At 37.7% G+C, this 19,459-nt stretch overlaps 1 protein-coding gene across 2 annotated transcripts in view; it reads left to right on the top strand.

Annotated features, from left to right (window-relative positions):
* The window catches only part of SPEN (spen family transcriptional repressor), a 90,275-nt gene that overhangs the window by 58,009 nt on the left and 12,807 nt on the right, over positions 1-19,459 (top strand). For both annotated transcript variants that reach the window (XM_019461496.2, XM_019461495.2), the window contains 7 exons: positions 4,054-4,214; positions 4,867-5,067; positions 8,929-9,080; positions 12,231-12,356; positions 12,679-12,792; positions 13,836-13,949; positions 15,254-15,354. In XM_019461496.2, coding sequence (XP_019317041.2) covers positions 4,054-4,214; positions 4,867-5,067; positions 8,929-9,080; positions 12,231-12,356; positions 12,679-12,792; positions 13,836-13,949; positions 15,254-15,354 — 969 coding nt within the window. The remainder of the gene's footprint in view (positions 1-4,053; positions 4,215-4,866; positions 5,068-8,928; positions 9,081-12,230; positions 12,357-12,678; positions 12,793-13,835; positions 13,950-15,253; positions 15,355-19,459) is intronic.

The raw sequence follows: 19,459 nt of genomic DNA, 5'->3' as shown, positions 1-19,459 counted from the left end.
AGGGTTCCAGCAGGGCTCAGGGAGGTGGGCTTCTCCTCAAGCGGTGGCCTCCATGCAATGGATAGGGCACCCTGTCACAGGTTCTTACCTGGGCACTAACCAGTATCTTCCATATAGTTGTGTTGGTAGGCCACCTGCTTTCATGTACTCCTAATCATTGCTCGTACAACTGCATTGCCAGCTCAGGTGCCCTTTAGTACACCTTTATGTTCATTTCTTTTTATCTGTTTCCTAATAAATTGCCTTTTGTAATTTTTGCATTTTATTTTCCCTTTTATTGGTAAAACATGGTTCCTATAAAATAAAGATACTTACCATTAAAAAAAAAAAGAATTGTCAAGTAACTAGTTGTTTGTTGTATTTATTCATTGTGGAAATTTTTAGATCTACTTCTTAGTTTTCTTAGTAATCTTAGTGAAAAATTCTGTGCACATGTAAGAAGTAATTTAGCCTACTTAGATGTTTAAGAACAGTGTAACTAGATTTCTTTTAAACTGTGGGTTATTTTTTTTTCCCAGTTCTACCATTTAGATGTTGAATTGTAATATTAGTGTTGAGGGCACCTCGGTGGCTCAGCCGTTGAGCATCCGACTTCATGATCCACAGTTTGTGACTTTGACCTCCACATCAGGCTCACTACTGTCAGCATGGAGCCTGCTTTAACCCTCTGTCCCCCACTCCTCTCTCTGCCCCTTCCTTGCTCACAGTCTGTCAAAAATAAATAAACATTAAAAAATCTAATATTGATGTTGAAAATGTAATATTGATGTTGAAAATGTAATATTGATGTGGCTTTATGAATTTAAAATTCACTTCCTTAAAACTTAGCTGATAATATCACTACTACTTTAAGACAATTTAGATTGGAATAGATTCTGACTAACTACTTTTGGCTTTCAAGAAAGCTTTGGTGAACGTTGTGATTCTTCACTTTTGTTTTTTGTTTTTTGTTTTTTTAATGTCTATTTATTTATTTATTTATTTATTTTTGAGAGAGTGTGAGTGGGGGAGAGGCCGAGAGAGAGGAAGACAGAGAATCCGAAGCAGGCACCTTGCTGTCAGTGCAGAGCCCAACATGGGCCTCAAACCCACAAACTCTGAGATCATGACCTGAGCTGAAGTCAGATGCTTAACCGACTGAGCCCCCCAGGGCCCTGGTGATTCTTTAGTTTTAGCAAAATTATGAAAATAAGAATTTTCTAAAAATTAAAAACAACACAGCTTTGGGGCACCTGGGTGGCTCAGTTGGTTGAGCGTCCGACTTTGGCTCAGGTCATGATCTCACCATTCCCGAGTTCAGGCCCCATGTTGGGCCCCGCATCGGGCTCTGTGCTGACGGCTCGGAGCCTGGAGCCTGCTTCAGATTCTGTGTCTCCCTCTCTGTCTCTGTCTCGCCCCCTCTCGTGCTCTCTCTCTCTCTCTCAAAAATAAAATAAAACATTTAAAAAGAAAATTTAAAAAATGACACAGGCTTCTGGGCATTTGGGCCTTCTGTCAATTTAGTAGAACTGAAAAATATTCGGGGGTCTAAATTTGTGCCCCCATTTTGATTCCTGATCTTAAAATCCATCGTACATTTAACAGACCACACTGGAAATGCACATTGCAGATTAGGTTAGCATATTGAAATGTGAACTCAAAAGTTGAATCATTTTATCATTTTGTAAGGTTTTGTAAAGATTTAAAAACCTTTCCCTTTTGTAGTTACCACTTCAAATTGGTCAGCAGATAATTCTGCCAGTTAAATTCTACATCTTGTTTCAAAATTAGTGTGGTAGCAGGGAATTCACCAAAATTGCGATGGCATTTATGACAAATCTAATTTCTATCATTATTTTGTACTTTAAAGTCATTGTTCCCATTGGTCACCTTGTTTTCCATTTTTATAACACAGACTTATCTAGAACTTGGTTTTTGTTGCCTCATGATTGTTTCAATGGCAGAAATTCTACTCTTACCCATATTTGTTTACCCACTGTTGCTAAGGAATTTTTGGTGTTTATAATATCAGTAGAATTGTAATTATTTTCCTTAATGGTTTTTTTTGTGATTCATTGGAATTAAGTTGATAAGTCATAACATATTCTATACTGTAATCAAATGGTCGCCTAGTCAGTAATCTTGTATTACTTGGAGTACTTAATACATAAGACAAGCCTTTTTTTTCCCTTCTGTGCTAAAAATAGAAGATTACTTTTATTAACCCTTAATTTGAATGAACATCACTTGGTGCTAGTAGCCCTGCTTTTACTGAATGATCTAGGAAAAAAATTATTTTTATAGGGAAAACTGAAGCCTAGTCATGTATAGGAGGCCTGGCTGTGACAATCTGCGGTTCTGTCTTGAGACTTCTATCCCTAGTAGTTCGTATTTTGTAACTCAGATATGTCCTTTTGGATCTTACTGGCTTTGGTTTATTTCTGTTTCAAACTTACGGGTGCTCTGATAACCTAATCAAGCTTTCATTTTTGCCTTAGCACATGAGAGCTAAGTAAAAATGCTGTGTATGTTCTTAGTTATAGTACTCTGTTTTCTTACAGCATTTCTTAATTTTTAAAAAAGCAAAGGCAAATTTGCCTTAGTTCCTTGGTTGGATTTACTTATCTGGCTGGTTTAGAGATTGTATTGGCTGTGAGAGCTGCAGTTTTAGCCCAAATGACAAAAACTATCAGGTCTTCCCTCTAGTGTGTTCGAGGTGGATTAACCACCCCCCTCCCACCAGAGTTATTTGCTTAAAAGATAAGGCTTCCACAGTAGGGAGGGGGAGTGTGAAGCAAAATTTCAGAAACCTGTAAATAGCTTTTTTATTAATATATTTGAGATGTTAGAACAAAACCATGGCAGTCTTTGCTCGTCTGGTGCTAAAAAGAGACTTTCCTATTATTCATACAGATCTCAGACATAATAAATTTGTTTCGGTATATCTCTCTCTTGATCTGAATGTGGTAATGTTTTCTCCTTGTCTTTCAACTGTCTCCCCCTTTGAGGATTGTATCAAACTGAAGAGTAATAAATTCAATTTCATTGACTCATTTCTCACATTTCTTACAGAGAAAAGAGCTTAAACCAACAGGACTCAAGTAATTTACGTAGTATTTCATTAGTCCCTCAAATATTTAAAAATTAAAATACCTAGGAAATTATTTTGGATGTTTTTGTTTTCTTCAAAATTAATATGTCCCTGAGATGGCGGTGGTGGCAGTAGCAGCAGCGGTAGTAGTAACGACAGTAGTAGCAGCAAGGCCACTTTGTTTGTTGATTGCTGTCAGAGTAGAAACTCAGTAAACCTGTGGGTTATTTTACTTCATAACCCTGCAGGATAGGTACTTCTATTATTTCCATTTTGCAGATGTGGAAACTAAGGCTTAGCAAGAGGTGAAGTTACTTGTCCAAGGATATGTGCTCTACATCTAAGTCAGGATTTGAATTGCAGTCTCTGAATCCAAAACCCATATATTCACCATGGTTTTAAAAAAGAAAAAAAAAAAAGGAATTTTTTTCTCTCTTCCTCCTCCCTTCCTCCCTTCCTTCCTTTTGGAGAGAGCACTAAGGGGGGAGAGGGGTAAAGGGAAAGAGGGCGAGAGAGAGAATCTCAAGCAGGCTCCACATGGAGCCCAACACAGGGCTTCATCCCACAACCCTGGGATCATGACCTGAGCCCCTGTCCAAGAGTCAGACCCTCAACCACTAGGTGGACTGAGTCACCCAGGCATCCCAATTCACTGTTCTTTTATTACCACCTTTAAGTGAACTGCATTTACAGGCTTAACTTCATTTGGAAAACGTTGTTCACATTTTGCATAGAATACAACATTTGTCTTTTGGTGGACTGTGGTGGTAGAAGATTGTTACTTTTGCTTCCACAGTCTCAGGCCAGTGTTTGTTCTGCCTTCCCAGGGGGAGTGTGAAATAGAGTGTGGAGAGAGGGGAGGGTGTCCAGAAATCCCAGACCTAAAATGTAGATTGTTGCTTTTAATTATTGCCACTTGTTGATTTCTCAGAAATTTTATATGTATTCATTTTCTGTCTGTCTTTTTTTTTGCCCTTCTGCAGCACTGACTCCAGCAGTAGTTCAAGTGATGACTCTCCAGCCCGATCAGTTCAATCTGCAGCAGTCCCAGCACCCACTTCCCAGTTGCTTTCATCCCTGGAGAAAGAGGAGCCGCGTAAAAGTTTTGGAATCAAGGTTCAGAATCTCCCAGTACGCTCTACAGGTAAAGTTTTGGGTTACTGTACTTTCCTCTCGGCTGCTGTTGGGGAATATGAGGCTGGGCAACTTAAATTCTGTCTTGTAGTGACAGCAGGCTTTCTTTTTTGTGGTTCATTACTATTTAAATGCCACGTAAGGAAAAGCAAGGGATTATCATAACTGTATGTAGTTTCTAGGTTGTTACGTGTATGAAGCTTGCATGTTATTTGTATTTACTATATCACATATATATGTACATATATACATTATTGTGCCCATCGTATGTACATATACAAAGATTGTGTGGTGTGTGTTATATGAAGAAAACACGTTTAGTTTTTAGTAAATATACTTACTGGATTAAGTATTTTGATATTAGGGGAAATTTGATGTGAATTATAGAAATGCTATTTTCAGTTAATTTTATTATATTGGCCTGGAGTCCTGTGTTATCTGAAATAATTTTGGATATAAAACTATGATAGGAAACCCATTTCAAAATATTAACATTTTAAATGAGGAAAATTATGAATACCATTTTAGTTATTTTATTTAAAAGTTTCATATGCTAACAAAACTTAGGTCAAAAATCAAGCCAGAGATTTTGTAGCTGGTTTTAATTGAATTGTAACTGAACTAGAAAAATAAGCACCTTGTTTTTTTGGGGGGGGATTTAGATACAAGCCTTAAAGATGGCCTTTTCCATGAATTTAAGAAATTTGGAAAGGTGACGTCAGTGCAGATCCATGGAACTTCAGAAGAGAGGTATGGTTTGGTATTCTTTCGGCAGCAAGAGGACCAAGAAAAAGCATTGACTGCGTCAAAAGGAAAACTTTTCTTTGGCATGCAGATTGAAGTAACAGCATGGATAGGGCCAGGTAAGAGACAAGGAGGCTAATTTTTAGTAAGATTTATATTTCACCTTATGAAAAAGTCACATCTCACCCTGAATTGGGACACTATTCCAACTTTATTTGTTGACATACTTCCAATGTCTTCTGTTTTAAAGACTGGTTATATTTGTTTTTCAAGTTAATAAAATTATGTTGTTTTGCTTAGGGAGGGTGAAAATTGTTCTGTTTCTTTAAGGGAGAAATGCTGACTTCTAAGAGGCTGAAAGGCACAATTTGGCCCTTTGTTGAGTCCTGTCTTCCCAAAAGGATTGAATTGAATGAGATAAGGAGATAGTTCTTTGGAGAATGACATCAGAGTTACCCTGAATTAAGAAACAGACGACTTGCTACATTGATCGGAGGGACTAGTTAGACTGCTTTTATTTCTGTTATGCCCAGCACAAATTAGATCTGTTGTCCTAGTTTCCATGACCTTGAAAGCTAGTGACAAAGAAAAGCAGGACTAAATCTGAAGAGTGTGACCCATTGAGAGTTTCAGGGGGACATTTTATTAGTTTGAATCTACCTGTAAGACCTGTTGTAAGGCAGGAAGTCTTCTCAGGCATGGCTCGGGTCAGTGTTTATCCTGTTTCAGAACCACCTATAGTGCAGACCTTTCACCTTGTCCCAGCCTAATGGTTCAGAATTCACATATTCAAGTTTGGGAACCTTCCAGTTTAAGGCAGCTTGTAAGTAAATTTGTGGAGAAATGTTTAAATTAGGCAGTCACATTATGTAGCTGAGACCAACTTTAAGACTAAGACTTTGAGGGGTGCTGGCTCAGTTGGTAGAATATGTGACTCTTGATCTCAGGGTTGTGCGTTCAGGTCCCATACTGGCTGTAGAGCTTTATTTTATTTTATTTTTTTTAATTTTTTTTTTTTAAACGTTTATTTATTTTTGGGACAGAGAGAGACAGAGCATGAACTGGGGAGGGGCAGAGAGAGGGAGACACAGAATCGGAAGCAGGCTCCAGGCTCCGAGGCATCAGCCCAGAGCCTGACGCGGGGCTCGAACTCACGGACCGTGAGATCGTGACCTGAGCTGAAGTCGGACGCTCAACCGACTGAGCCACCCAGGCGCCCCTGTAGAGCTTTATTTTAAAACAAAACAAAAACACACACCTAAAACTTTGAATGGAATTTTAGGGCAAACGTAGCCTATTTTCTTATAATATTCATTGTTTTGACAGTTAAGAGGGAAAAAATAGAATTTCCCTGATAAGATTGTGTAAATGTTATTTGTATGTATTAAAACAGGCATGGGGGCGCCTGGGTGGCTCAGTTGGTTAGGCGACTGACTTCAGCTCAGGGCATGATCTCACAGTTCGCGAGTTCGAGCCCCGTGTCTGGCTCTGTGCTGATAGCTCGGAGCCCAGAGCCTACTTCAGATTCTGTGTCTTCCCCTCTCTCTACCCCTCCCCCGCTCACGCTCTGTGTCTGTCTCTCAATAATAAATAAATGTTTAAAAAAGAATTAAAAATAGGCACAGAGTTGCTAGAGGGAAGATTGTAAAATGTGCATAATTTTATGATAAACACAAGAATTCAAAGGGATTATAGGTAATGCCCTCATGTTTCCTCCTCTTCCAAGTTTGAGATGTACTCTCTTAAGTTATACTGAGCTAAGTACAACTCAGGAGTTCTTCTTTAACACATTCAGAACAGGTCACAATTGACCTAAGGAATAATATTTAGAATGTCATATAACGTATTGTAGGAAGTTGTTAGAGCCACATATAATTATTAAGTAGCGGGGATCTAATTCAGGGCCTTTAACAATAGATGGCCCTCACATCTCCCAAGTCGTGGGGCTGGCTTGTCATTTTCACTGTAAAAAATGCATTTTACCTAATTAGTTAGCACCTGGGCTTTAACCACACCTGCTAGTGAAGATTTTGAGAAGTTTGGTTGGTTGAGGCATAGGAAAGCTTGAACGTACTTTTTCCAGGTGGGACAGCATGAAACACTTGTTGAATGGGATATTTGAAAGCAGTTGAATGTGAGTATGGAGACTTGGTTGGAATTGTTGTTGGATGGTTAAGTCATAAAATGTTTTGTATTGAAATGTATGGAGCTGATTGCTTCCTTAGGTCAGGGACCTCTTGTTAGAAAGATCCAAATCCAAGAAGCCCAACTCTGCATATAGACCCCAGGTGGCTTCTAAGATTGTGCTTAGTTCTGTGCAGATAGATCATTACAATCCCTTAAACATGAAATTGCGAAGATAAAAAGAGTTTTTTTACATTGACATGCAGGCATTAAGACCTGAACTGGTCATGAAGGTTAAATAGATGACATGTGGAAAATACACTTTTTAAAAATCTTTGTTAAACTGAATTTCTGATTTTGAAATTTTTATTGAGCTGTTTATTTGGTGGAAATGAAGCCAGTACGTACGATTTTAATGGTTGCAAATTATGTTCTATCTTTCTGATTCTGCCTTTTGGAGTATAAACCTTAAGATGTGTCTGAATTATTTTTTCTTTTCTTTTTCATTTTTTCTCCCTTTTTAAATGAAATATTCCTAAATATGTGCCCTCTATTAGTTTCAAGAAGACCTAGTTGATCTTGAAATGAGATCTCCCCTGGGAGATATGATCAAAATACAGTATGGAGACAGGTACAGGAACCCTGGCAGTTTCTGGGTCCACTTGAGTCTCTGAAAGTACATATTCTTTGATGACACCAGTAAGATTAAGCTGAGCTGCCATTAGAGCAGTCAGACTGGAATCGGGAGTGAGGTGTGTTCTGTCTGAATTCACTCAGCAGCTCAGAAGTTGAGCAGCTCAGAAGTTGAATCTTTTCAGTATCAGTGTTGTTGGTGACATCAGTAATATTTAGTGCCTGTCTCTAAACAGTTTGTTTCAGTCAGTTAATTGTTAACTTTTTTGTGTGGCTTTGTTTTACATTAAAAAAAGAGAACATAATAGGCTGTGTATAAGTTATTATCAACAAAACATTGAATATTCTGCGCTGGACCGTGTTTAAAATGGAGCTTTAGAGAAAGGTTGTGCTTGAATTAGACACTAAACCAGGGCTTTAATCATAAGAAATAGAAACCTTAGTTAGGAGTGGTGTGTGGTCTCCCTGTGTGTGTCATTGGGGCCCATGTGGCAGCAGTTTCAGAAGTACTGCTTCAGTCAGTTTGCATACAATTACTATTCTTGTATCTAAAAATCGCTACATTTAGATGGTTGGGCTCTGTTAATTAACGGAGATGCAAAATGCTAAATATTTTATAAAATGCTGAAAAGCAAATTGAGTAATGAAGCTGGCCTGTTTTCAGTTGAGTTTTACGTGTGTTTCAGATTGTAGTTTTATACTTCCCATCGAGAGCCTGCTGCAGAATTTTTGGAACCTAAGATTAGGCTTAAGTAATTGCTGTTTTTGCTGGGGTTTAAAATCTATTTCTGTGTTAGTGATTATTTTTAAAACAAATGAACTTAGCGGACTGAAATTCAGTCCACTTTTCTATTTTGAAGATCAAAGAAAGAAAGTGTTACTTACCCCTAAGTTTTTTTGACAAGTTTCTTTAGCCTTTGGAGTTAAGCAAAAGGCAGCTATTTGTGAAGCTGTATATACCTTTTTCAGATTGTATGAGTATTCACACCCAATATTTCAGAGATTCTTAAGTGTAGATTTTCCTGTGATATCTAAATATACATTAAAACATTCTTCGGTTTTGGGGTGCCTGGCTGGCTCAGTCTGTAGGGCATGTGACTTTTGATCTTGGTGTTGTGAGTTTGAACCCTACATTGGGTATAGAGATTACTTAAAAAAGAAAAAGAAAAAAACAAACAAACAACCCTCTTCTCTTTTTACTCTGCCCCCAAAACACTTAACAGAAACGGAAAGTGAAAATGAATTTCGTCCTTTGGATGAAAGGATAGATGAATTTCACCCCAAAGCAACAAGAACCCTCTTTATTGGCAACCTTGAAAAAACCACTACTTATCATGACCTTCGCAACATCTTCCAGCGGTTCGGAGAAATTGTGGTATGTTGTTTTTTTACAGTAAAAAGTTTTAGATCTTTGTCGTAAAACATAAAGCATAGTACAAGATTATATTTGGAAAGATGATATTTAGATGGTGTAACAAATACTTTTCTCATTTGCCCTGTGTTTTTAACTCCTGCTAAAAGATGGTCTGGCAAAACTCCTTGGGGGACTGTTTTATGTGTGTATATAAAACTATATAATAGGTATTTGTTTTATTTATATATATGTATTTTTCTATCCATTTTTCTTATTTTCTTTGTCCATCGAGTACTGTTTAAAGCCATTTCTAGTCCTGTGGGTGGGAAGGAAAATAAAAGAAGTCTGTAAGAAAGAAGCAGCAACTTAGTATAGGAGTATTGTGTTATCACAATTCATGTCAGAAATACCTTGGGGATTACTGGAATGTGGATGTCATGCTGGAAGCTCAGTTCTGTTTTGAAATTTTAATTAGAATCACTTTTTATATTTTGCAAGTCATTATTAAATTTAGGAATTCGAAGGGTTTTTCTGTTCCTCGTGACTCAAAACTTGAGTCACTTTATAGTGAAAATAGTTTGGTTACAGCTTTATACCCTTGGGATATATATACTATTTTGTTTTGTGTTTGAAAAAAATAGGGAAATTACTTCTGTCTTTCCTAGACTTTGTATTAGTAACAGCAAGAAAATTGTTGTGTATATTTGGATTTTAGAGAGTAAAAAAACGTTCTGGGTTAAGAACAGTTACTGTTAATCTTTCAGGTGTGTGTGTGTATGTGTCCGTCCATCTATCCATCCTTATTTATACACTAATGTTGGAAGTAAAAATTCTTACTTTTTTTAAATGATACAATCTAGTGAATAAAATATTTGTGCTTGTAGTTGACCTAAACCTCAAAGGGACTAGGAGCAAGAGATAGAAATGGTTGGTACAAAGTAAGAAAAAACAAGCTATATATTTAGAGAAACAGCAAAACATTCATTTTCCTTTCTTGAATTTCAATTATTTTAAGTTCTTTTATCACACACCCTAATTCCAGCCGTACTGCCTACTTAGATGAGTTCACTTAACCTACCTGGGCTCCAGCCTTTTCGTGACAGAAAAGTTTTATTTATTTTGCTGCTTAGCATTTATGAGTCTATGAGTTGATAAAACTTTCAGATATACTTTTATTTGAATGTGGCTGCTACTTTGAATTTTGGAGGAGCGTAAGAAATTGTATTTGTGTACATAGATACATTTTCATCAGCAGGGTTGCTACACATGGAGTGATTATAGTGTTTAAGATCCATGCTTAATAAGTGGCCATGTCCTATTCTGTTTGAAAACCATTATTCCATGTTTGCAATTGCTCACGAGGGTAACTATTTTAATGACACACAAACTTAGGGGAAATGGTCTGCTGCTTATTGATAGATTATGCTGTAGCTAGAAGAACCCTTGTAGTGAGCCTACCCACCAATATTCTTTGGAGACCATTTCTCTTACATGGAGTTATTCTGGATTGTTGCGTACTACATTTTGGTGAAACTCAGCTCCTATTTACCATTACTTAGAACTGTTTTGAGTATAGGGGTGCCTGGGTGGCTTATGCCATTGAGCGTCCGACACTGAATCTCAGCTCAGGTCTTGATCTCAGGGTTGTGAGCTCAAGCCCTGCATTTGGCTTCTCGCTGGGGGTGAAGCCTATTTAAAAGAAAAAAAGAAGAACTATTTTAAGTATAAACTACTGCTTTTTTTAAGGATTCCTCAAACTGCTCTTCAAATGCATTATTCATTTTGCTCTGTTTCAGCTTTTGATTATTGGCTTATGACCCTTAAAAAGGCGTAAATATTGTGATTTACAGAATACTTTAGATAATCACCATATGGGTCATTATTGTTCAAGTGTAAGTTTTGCAATCCACGTATCTGGTTTCTCTGGACCATTTTCATGTGTAAGCCAGCTTTTTTACACCACCTTGTCTAAGTAGTGAAGTAGGCAGAACCAGAGTGTCATGCATGAGTACAGGTTTCAGTCTTTCTAAAGAATTAGAGTTAAGGGCGCCTGGCTGGCTCAGTTGAAAGAACACATGACTTTTGACCTCAGGGTCCTGAGTTTGAGACCCACGTTGGGTGTGGAGATTACTTAATAAATAAACTTAAAAAAAAAAAAAATAAAGAGATGGGGCTTTGCCTTTTATAGACTGTTTCTTTAATCAAGGGATGGTGTTCTGATACATCTTCACAAGGTAGTTCAGGTATTTATATATTTATTCATTCTGGATATGAGAGATTATTACTATATATATCAGTCACCAGGCTTGGTTCAGTTAGATACACTGATACATTAAATGAGTCTTCTAATTTAGGATTGCATATTTTAAATCACTTTTTTGAAAACCTGATTTCTTTCTCATTCTTATTCTTCTCAGATATTCTATTTTAAATGGCCAGCCAGCCACTAATAAAGGTTTTTAGATTATTGCAGAAGCGAATTACAGTTTACCCTCGAACAGCATGGGTTTTAACTGCATGGATCTGCTTGAATGTGGACTTTTCTTCTTATGATTTTCTTAATAACATTCTCTTTCTTCCAGCTTACTTAAGGATATAGTATAATAATTTTTACAGAATATGTGTTAATTAACCATGTTATCAGCAAGGCTTCTGGTCAGCAGTAGGGTATGAGTGGTTAAGTTTGGTGGGAGTCAAAAGTTATATGTGGATTTTCAACTGCCTTGGAGGTGGGTGCCCTAACTAACTCCCTTGCCCCCAGCCTCCTGTTGTTCAAGGGTCAACTGTATTTCTTAGGTTTTTATTAAATAGGCTGCCTTTATTAATCTCTGTACTGTTCCAATTTTAGTATATGTGCTGCTGAATCAAGCACAGCCTTTTTCTTCATAAATTTGTCTTAACACAGGTATTGTGAATTTTAAATTTTGAGTTTGCACTTTCTCTTCTGCAAAGAATTTCACAGAGGAAGGATTTCATGGTTGTGACTACAAATGCTGTGTTGTGTAGTCTTTCAGGCTATTTACAGTTGTATTACAATGTATGGTTTTAACTAAGAAAGTGATTTGGGGGAATATGACTGTTTTGAGAAATATGCACCTTGTTTGGGCTTAGTTTATTCTGATTTATTTTCCTGTTGGCCTGTCACTAATTGGTACTAATTGGCTTTTTCAGGATATTGATATTAAGAAAGTAAATGGAGTTCCTCAGTACGCGTTCTTGCAGTACTGTGATATTGCCAGCGTTTGTAAGGCTATTAAGAAGATGGATGGAGAGTACCTTGGAAATAATCGCCTCAAGGTAAAGGACTTTGCATAAGTTATTACACCGTTATGATTTGGAGTGTTTGTGTGTCTGTCTGTCTCATTATTTCAAATTGCAGTACAGTTAGATAACAGTAAAGGTGATATAATTCTGTGCACCCTCATCCTCTTGTACTGTAAGCTGAATTAATACTTAGCCTGGCAGGATCACGCTTGTGTACATTTCTTTTGATTTTAACCAGATGTTTCTCCCTTGGGATGATGGTTGATAAGATTCCTACAGAAGACAGATTTTTTCAGAATTCTGTAGTTGAATAATTGGTGACTTTACTAATAGAAATTTCACCTCTCCTATTCAGCTGGGTTTTGGAAAGAGCATGCCTACAAACTGCGTGTGGTTAGACGGGCTTTCTTCAAATGTGTCGGATCAGTATTTAACACGCCATTTCTGCCGATATGGGCCTGTGGTAAAGGTAGGTGGGAGGTTTTGGTGTTGGTGTCAGGTTACTTCTGACTCCCCATTCTTGGAATTCTGTCCTGTCAGCCCCAGTTCTTAATGTTGACGTTTTCTTTTCTTTAAAAATTACTAGTAATTTGTTGTAGAAGGGCTTTTGCATCTATTAGCTTATGATGTGAGGAAGTATTTTGAAAAACTGTTTTGAACTAGCCATGATGATTAATTTTGAAACTAATTTGCATGATACTGTTAAATAGAAGGTGTTTTAGAGGTTTTTATTATTTTATCTCACATGAAAATTAGTCTAATTATCTAATTATTTACAATCACACAAATATGTCATTAGACTTTATTTTTTAAAAAAGAAGATGACTTTAAAGGGATGATCATACAGTGTTCATCTAGTCAAAGTTTGTAAGGTAACATACCTACAAGCAACAGGAAAAGGGTCTGTGGGCCCCATTCCATTATGTGAAAGTAGAGCTTTGAACTCCCTTCTTGAGAGCAGAGTTACACTGTGGTGGGTGTGGTGTATAATTTCAGCATTTCTTTAAATGTAGCTTTTGTTGTTTGGACAAATACACATCATAAAGACTGCTAGTATAAATGTAAAAATCCAGTAGCTTAAAGTTAATAATGCTTGTTATTAACCAAAATTCACTGAAATTTATTGTTGATTCAGTGTTCTACATTTTTTTCTCTTTCAGGGGTGTTGATTTTTTTTTTTTTTTTTTTTTTTTTTTGAGCCCAAACTACAAGAATGCCTACTTAAGTACACAGTACAGAACTTAGTCAACATGGAAAATAAAGATGCAGAAAGACAAAATAAAGGCATAATGTACCTCAAGGCACAGCATCCGCAATTGTAAACAGTCCCTACACATTTTATTATCTTCACTGGGAAAAGCCCTGACATTTTTTCTAGAATTAGAGAAAATTTTTTTTTTTTTTTTTTTTTTTTTTTTTTTGGCAGTGTCCTTGTGACCTAAGATTTTCTTGGAACTGACAATGAGTCTAGTGGATGAGGCTCTTATTTGGTTTTTGTTTTGTTTTTTACAGGTGGTGTTTGACCGCTTAAAAGGCATGGCCCTGGTCCTCTACAATGAAATTGAATATGCGCAAGCAGCTGTAAAAGAGACCAAGGGGAGGAAAATCGGTGGGAATAAAATTAAGGTGTGCAGAATGACTAAACAGAAGTAAAACAAAATCGCATTGAGACCCCACCCTCTTAATAACTGGCATTTTGTGGGTGGCCAGCAAGGGACGTGGTTTACAGCGAGTGTGCTGTATGTCCCGTTCTTAAGGGGAACGTTACTATTTTGACATTTGGCTGCTTGAGGGCACAGGGTCATTAGCCACAGAACCTTCCCCAAAAATTGTGTCATTCAAGGAAATGTGCCTCTCCACATCCCACGTACCCAATGCTTACATGTAGACTCTTGGAGCAGGCTGGCCCGCATTCACCTGTGGGTGTATGCATCCCAGGAACTTGAAGTGTCAGTCATTCCAGTTTCCAGAATGATCCTCTCTTCCTCTTTCCTCCTCTTCTAGAGAGTGGGTAACCACTGAACATACAATCTTTTGTCTGGTGTTTTTGTTTAAAAAACTTTGGTTCAGGAGAACTTGAAGAAATGTATGCACTTAATACCTATGGTGGTTAGATTGAAATAAGATATTAATAGATAGCAGGTATCATAGTCTTTTAATAATGACTCTGAGGCCCAGCTGTGAGTGAAGTTTAAATGTTTTATATTTTCTGACTGATTCCAGCAAATATACATATAGATTGCTGGATTTCATTGATCTGATTACTTGGCAACCTAGAATCCTGATAGGTATCGTTTCAGTTTTCCATTTTGCCTTTTCCACTCCTTCAGTATTGGACTCTGGAGCTTAAAAAAAAATTTTTTTTTCAATTTAATTTTTGAGAGAGGAAGAGAGAGAATGTGTGAGTGAGGAAGGGGTAAAGAGGGAGAGAGAGAGGGAGAGAAAGAGAGAATCCCAAGCAGGCACTGTCAGCATCAGAGCCCAGTGTGGGGCTCGAACCCACAAACAGTGAGATCATGACCTGAACTGAAATCAGGAGTCTGATGCTTAACCATCTGAGCCACCTAGGTGCCCCTGGGTTCTAGAACTTTTAATTATACTTCTTTATTGGGGCACCTGGCTGGATCAGGTGGTAGAACATAGGACTCTTAATTTCAGGGTCATGAGTTCAAGCCTTACAGTGGGCATAGAGTTTACATTAAAAAATAATAAAGTATACCTCGTTGTCAAGATTTGTATTGAATTTGAAAGAGATTTTGAGTTAACAAAATACATTTCCAGTTAGGACTGTTTAACTTAGTTGAGATAGATTGCTCTTACTTGAACTTTATCTAGAGGGTTGTGTTGGGAAGGATTTTCAAATCTGATAACACTTTCCACTTTAAAAATCTGAAACTTGAATCAAACACCTGCTATTCTTTGTTTTTAAGGTGGATTTTGCAAATCGGGAAAGCCAGCTGGCATTTTATCACTGTATGGAAAAGTCTGGTCAAGATATCAGAGACTTTTATGAAATGTTAGCAGAAAGAAGGTATGTATTTTTTTTCCCCCAAGCAATAAGGTATGTATTTTAAACCTATCAGCATAACTTGAATTTTAAAATTTCAAATACATAAAATTTATATAGAATTAAATTTTATTTTTCACTCCTTATTTCTAAATTCATCCCCCAAAAACTCCTTTCCTTTTTTATTCACCCATACAGAAACACAGGTTTATTTTTATGAATTCAGTTTTCATGTGGCTCAGGGGATTTAGGTAACCTAAACACATTTCTCACTGAAAGCCCTATAATTTGAAAGAGTTACTATTTTGCTAAATTATAACTTTATGTACAAATATCCTGCCTTACAGTTTTAAATTAAATATGATAACATGTTAAAGGGCGTTACAAACTATTAAGTGCCCTGTATATTTATTTAGTAATGACAGCATCCAGATTATCACCATGCATGTGCCCATACAATTAAAAAAATTTTTTTAAAGATTACCAAGAACTTTGTTTTGAATTCAAATCTTTTAAATAATAATTTGTGAATCAGCCAAAGCATATATAAATTGGTAACTTTAGCAACATAAAAAGTAAACCTTATTTCCTGTTGTTGATTTTTTTCAGTCATGGTACTGTAGTACAGTATTTGATATTTTTTCTGCTATTTGTAGGAAACATTGCAGTTCAGAATCATTTTAAGTTCTCACAGTTTGAACCAGGCTATCTCTGTTAGCGTACAACTGCCCCCAAACTGATGATTGATTCTTTTTTAGACTGGATATGTTAAAAACATCCTAACATAGTGTCACCAAGTGCTTCAATAGCTGATCATATTTGAAAATGGAAACTATCAGGGTGTGTTGCGGGAGGGGTGGGGGCAGTGCTCAGTCAGTTGAGTGAGTGTCTGACTCTTGATTTTGGCTCAGGTCATAATTGAGGTCGTGGGATCAAGCCCCATGTTGGGCACTGTGCTGATCAGTGGAGCCTGCTTGGGATCTTCTCTTTCCCCCTTTGCCCCTTCCTTGCGCATGTGTGCTCTCTCAAAAAACTAAAAAGAAAATGGAAACTATTATCCACGTGGTCAGGCTGTTTGTCCAAACATGTCTCTGTGATTAAGTGTCCTGGAATGTTACCACTGGATCTCCACCCCTGTACATACGCATTAAACAAAAGGCTGCGTGTGAAAAATGCCTTTAGACACTCTAGTTCAAGTATAAAAGGGGTTCTACAAGTATGAGTCAGATCCTGATTGTGCTGCCAGAAACCTGTTGAATACATTGATTCCCTTTTTACTGCATGTTTTTGCCACTTTGTTTTTAAGTTACAGAAGAAGGTATATAGTTTTTGAGTCCTTTACTTGTGGAATATTGAACAACGTTCATTGAATGCCGGGAAAGTTTTTTATTTTTATTTTTTGTAAAGATTTTATTTTTAAGTAATCTCTATACCCAAAATGTGAGCTCAGACTTACAACCTCCAGATCAAGTGTCGCATGCTCTACCAACCAAGCCAGCCAGGCAGCCGTGAGGAGGTTTTGTTTTGCTTTAATGAAAAATGTACCCCGCAGCCAAATTCCCAAAAGCCTGAACTTATATAAAGATTTGATGGTTTTTCACTAGTAGACTGGAGTCCACAGCCCTCTAGCCAGAATGTCGGTTTCGATGTAAGGTTTTTCTGTGTCGTGTGTGTGTGTGTGTGTGTGTGTGTGTGTGTGTGAGAGAGAGAGAGAGAGAGAGAGAGAGAGAACGCACACGTGCGTGAGAGCATACATGTGCATATGCATGAGAATATATGTGTCTGTGGAGAGAGAAAAAAGGTCTCCACCCTGGCTCCCCAAGTAGCAGTTCAAAGTCATTTTTAACATTTTTAGTACTTACAGGAATTCTTACCCATATGCCAATACGAAGTGTGTTGGTGGCCTGGTGGCACCTAAGACAAAACATCCATTAAAATCCTCTATGCATACGTTAAATATTTTTCAAAGAATAGTGTCTTGTGAGGGTTGGATAATGCTGTGTGGGTGTTAATTTTTGTATATTACCACTCTTAAATTCACTCATTTTACTGACATTCTGGCTCTGGCTTTGTTCTTTGGTTTTTACCCGTGGTTATTTATCCCTTTTGAATGGAGTTTATCTCCTAAAGTAGGAAGCAGAAGGGTGTGACCCAGTTTTGCCCCATTTTTTTTAGATGGCAGTGCTTATGGAGTGCACTCTTTGCAGTAGAACTTGAGGATATCTGCCCTTCATATAGAGTGGAAGGAAGTCATCCCACTGAATGCGTAATAAATGAATGAATGAAAAAATGGTTTACCTCTAATGGTAGTTTCCCTCAGGAATGCAAACAGTGACCGATTTGCATAGGGTTCTGCAGTTTAAAAGTAGCATTTCATTTACTCCTTCTTATCTTGTGTTACTTTTAGTGGAACTGAAGATCAGATCGCCTTGCTGATAAGGTCACAGGCTAAGACATTAGTCTGGAGATAAACCCAGTGCTCCTTCCTGCTGGTGCATGGAGCTTTATACTTTACCAAAATGATTCTCAAGATAAATTTACAAGAGCCTATTATGCTTTAGATGAATTTCCCACCTACTTAGGGGAATTGGGATATTGTGCAGTCATGTGAACAGAGTTCTCAAAACCTGGCTTTTCCAGGTTCCTGAACACCCTTTTGTCCAAGGTTCAGTGTTGAGTTGTACTGTCTCTTACTTGAGTTCTTTGAGGACAGGAACACTCATTTCTTTTGGTTCATAAGGCCCAGCAAAATATGTGCAAAATCAGTATTTATTAAACTGAACAGTGCTCCAGCACTAACATTTACACATATAGCTTCAACTTCTGTAAATATTTTCATATTTTTGGGTATAGTTGTAGTCTGATTAAAACATCTCTCAAGCCTACTGTTAATGTGGGCGGTGAACTAGTGGCCATTCTAGGTGTCTTAATCATTTTATATTAGCATGAACGTGGGGTGCCTGGGTGGCGCAGGTGGTTAAGCGTCTGACTCTTGATCTCAGCTTAGGTCATGATCTCATGATTCATGAGATCGAGCCTTGTGTTGGGCTCTGTGCGCTGACAGCGTGGAACGGCTTGGGATTCTCTCTCTGCCCCTCCCCCACTCGTGTGCGTGTGCCTGCTCGCGCTCTCTCTCTCTCTCTCTCTCTCTCTCTCTCTCTCTCATATAAACATTTCTTTTAAAAAGAAAGCATACAGTATGTTTATGAAAATGGCGTTTCCTTGGAATTTATGGTGGCAATGAATTAGCCAAGTTCCATGCCTAGTAACATTTGCAAGATGGCTGGCCATTATTTAGGCAAAGACTCTGATTCCTGTGGAACTCTAAGAAAGACCATCTCGAAACCAATTAAATAACATAGGGGTGCCTAGGTGCTTCAGTTGGTTGAGTCCGACTTTGGCTCGGGTCACCATCTCGCGGTTTGTGAGTTCAAGCCCCATGTTGGACTCTGTGCTGACAGCTTGAAGCCTGGATCCTGCTTCGGATTCTGTGTCTCCCATCTCTCTCTGCCCCTCCCCCACTCACGCTCTGGTCTCTCTGTCAAAAATAAATAAACATTAAAAAAAAATAACCTAAATAATGTAAAAAAAAATACTCTTTTTGGACTGAGAAATGCCATACAAATATATATAATAATGTGTGATGCTTCTAGTGTTTGGATATTAAGTCTTTAGATACTTCATTTGCTGTGGAGAGTGTATTGGAACAACACCCAGTAGTAGCTTTGACATATTTTCCTCTCCTCTCCTCCCTTCCCTTTTTTTTTTTTTTTTTTTTGAGAAAGCATGTACACACGTATGTGTGAACAGGGGAGAGGCAGAAAGAGAGAATTCCAAGCAGCCCCCATACTGTTAGCATAGCGCCCAACACGGGGCTTGAACTCACAAACTGCGAGATCGTGACCTGAAAGAGACGCTTAACCAACTGAGCCCCCCAGGAACCCCACTGACATATTTTTCTAAGGTTCATTCTTTCAATAGATATTTCAGTCCTTCCTATGAGTCAAGCACTGTTACAAGAGCTAGAAAAAATTGTAGCCAAGGAGACAAAAAAAGCTCATGCCATTAGGGGCTTAAGTTCTAGATTTTTGTTTCAGTGAGCCACTAATGGCAGTACTTTGTAGAATGC

This window comes from Panthera pardus, unplaced genomic scaffold (genome assembly GCF_024362965.1).
Source record: "Panthera pardus isolate Hobbes unplaced genomic scaffold, ASM2436296v1 HiC_scaffold_11, whole genome shotgun sequence".
Taxonomy (NCBI): domain Eukaryota; kingdom Metazoa; phylum Chordata; class Mammalia; order Carnivora; family Felidae; genus Panthera; species Panthera pardus.
This window is presented reverse-complemented; position numbering and strand designations above follow the sequence as displayed.